General features: G+C 40.0%; 1 protein-coding gene across 1 annotated transcript in view; it reads left to right on the plus strand.

The window, feature by feature from the left end:
* The window catches only part of LOC101849855, a 29,447-nt gene that overhangs the window by 20,861 nt on the left and 7,069 nt on the right, over positions 1-1,517 (plus strand). Inside the window, exons 3-4 of the mRNA XM_005101970.3 lie at positions 121-304; positions 1,224-1,457. Coding sequence (XP_005102027.1) covers positions 121-304; positions 1,224-1,457 — 418 coding nt within the window. The remainder of the gene's footprint in view (positions 1-120; positions 305-1,223; positions 1,458-1,517) is intronic.

The following is a 1,517-nucleotide window of genomic DNA, read 5'->3' on the forward strand; positions in this document are numbered from 1 at the left end:
AGAAGAAGAAGAAGAAGAAGAAGAAGAAGAAGAAGAAGAAGAAGAAGAAGAAGGAGAAGGAGAAGGAGAAGAAGACGTACCTCGTAAAACATTGTCTTTATATTACGTCACAATATCCAGGTGAAGTCCTCTCTTATTGGCTGTCTCGACTCCTGTCCCTGGACTGTGTGCCTCCTGTCTCGCTCTCTTTGGTCAGCTCAGCTCAGTGGGCGGAGCTAAACAAGAGCAAGACAGATCTAGGCTGGGAACCTGAGCAATATGTGGCACTCATCATGTGGATAAAGGACATGAACTCTTCCTTCCGGTAAGAAACTTTATTTACAGGTGGTGGGGGAAGAAGGACAAAGCTCATTCAAGAAAACAGACATTGATATAGGATAGATTCTCAAATAGTAGTTTTTTTCCCTATCATTGATGACACATTTATTTTTTCTCCTCAGCTCCAAAGTCCTGATACCTCAATCAGTTCTCAAAAATAAACATTAATATCAATTCTCAGATTTGATCATTTGCTTGGGTTTTTTTCCTTTTCATTAATGGAACAATCATTGAGTCACGACACGGTCTGATGAAGTATCCGTCCATTTTGGGGGCATATGGAATTATTGCTGTAATCTTATAGTCTGTTGTTCATTTGTATTTCTTCTGATTAAAAAAAATTAATGCCTATCCATCTTGAATAGAAGTATTGACATTGATTGAAGGTAGTGCGGGTCATTTGGTGGTAGAGGAAAAGCTACGGAGAAAATGGCCACCGAAGTTTTGTGACCTTCTAAGCTTGATTGTCCTTGAAAACCTTAATCAAATACATTTTGTATGCCTTTGAGCAAGGTTTATCAATACAATCCACACAGAAAGGTGTTTAAAGATAAGCATAAAAGTTGTTGAGCCACAAATGAATAAATAAATAAATAAATAAATAAATCAATCAATCAATCAATCATTAAATCAATAAATAAATAAATAAATAAATAAATGATCGAAAGAAATTGCCTAAAAATTGCACCAAAAAAAGTATAATGGCATCTTTGATTTCTTTATTTTTGAGGAGTACCTCATTTCGTGGAAAGGAACTGGCCACCCTACCACAATATGCCGAAGACCCAGGAATTTGTCTCTCTAACGGGGCAATTCCCAATGTCCGGATCGGATGCGGGAACCACTTTACTTTGACTTTTCCTCATTTCACCACAAATGATGCAATTATATTTATTTCTCCTCAGGTCCAAAGTCCTCATGCCTCAAGCAATCCTCCACGCGTACAAGACGGGTGTCCCAGTGAGTGAGCAAATATTTCTTCAAGCAGCCACCGTTAGGACAGCGCAAACGAACCAGAGCAGTGACCACAATGACGTCACTAACAGTGGTGGGCCAGAATGGACAGTGGACGAACTGGTTGCTGTGGCCCAGTGGAGCAGCATGATCGTGTTCGACTACCTCACGGCAAACTACGACAGGTGTGTGTGTGTGTGTGTGTGTGTGTTAGAGTGAGAGAGAGAGAGAGAGAGAGAGAGAGA

Source organism: Aplysia californica, unplaced genomic scaffold (genome assembly GCF_000002075.1).
Source record: "Aplysia californica isolate F4 #8 unplaced genomic scaffold, AplCal3.0 scaffold00306, whole genome shotgun sequence".
NCBI lineage: Eukaryota > Metazoa > Mollusca > Gastropoda > Aplysiida > Aplysiidae > Aplysia > Aplysia californica.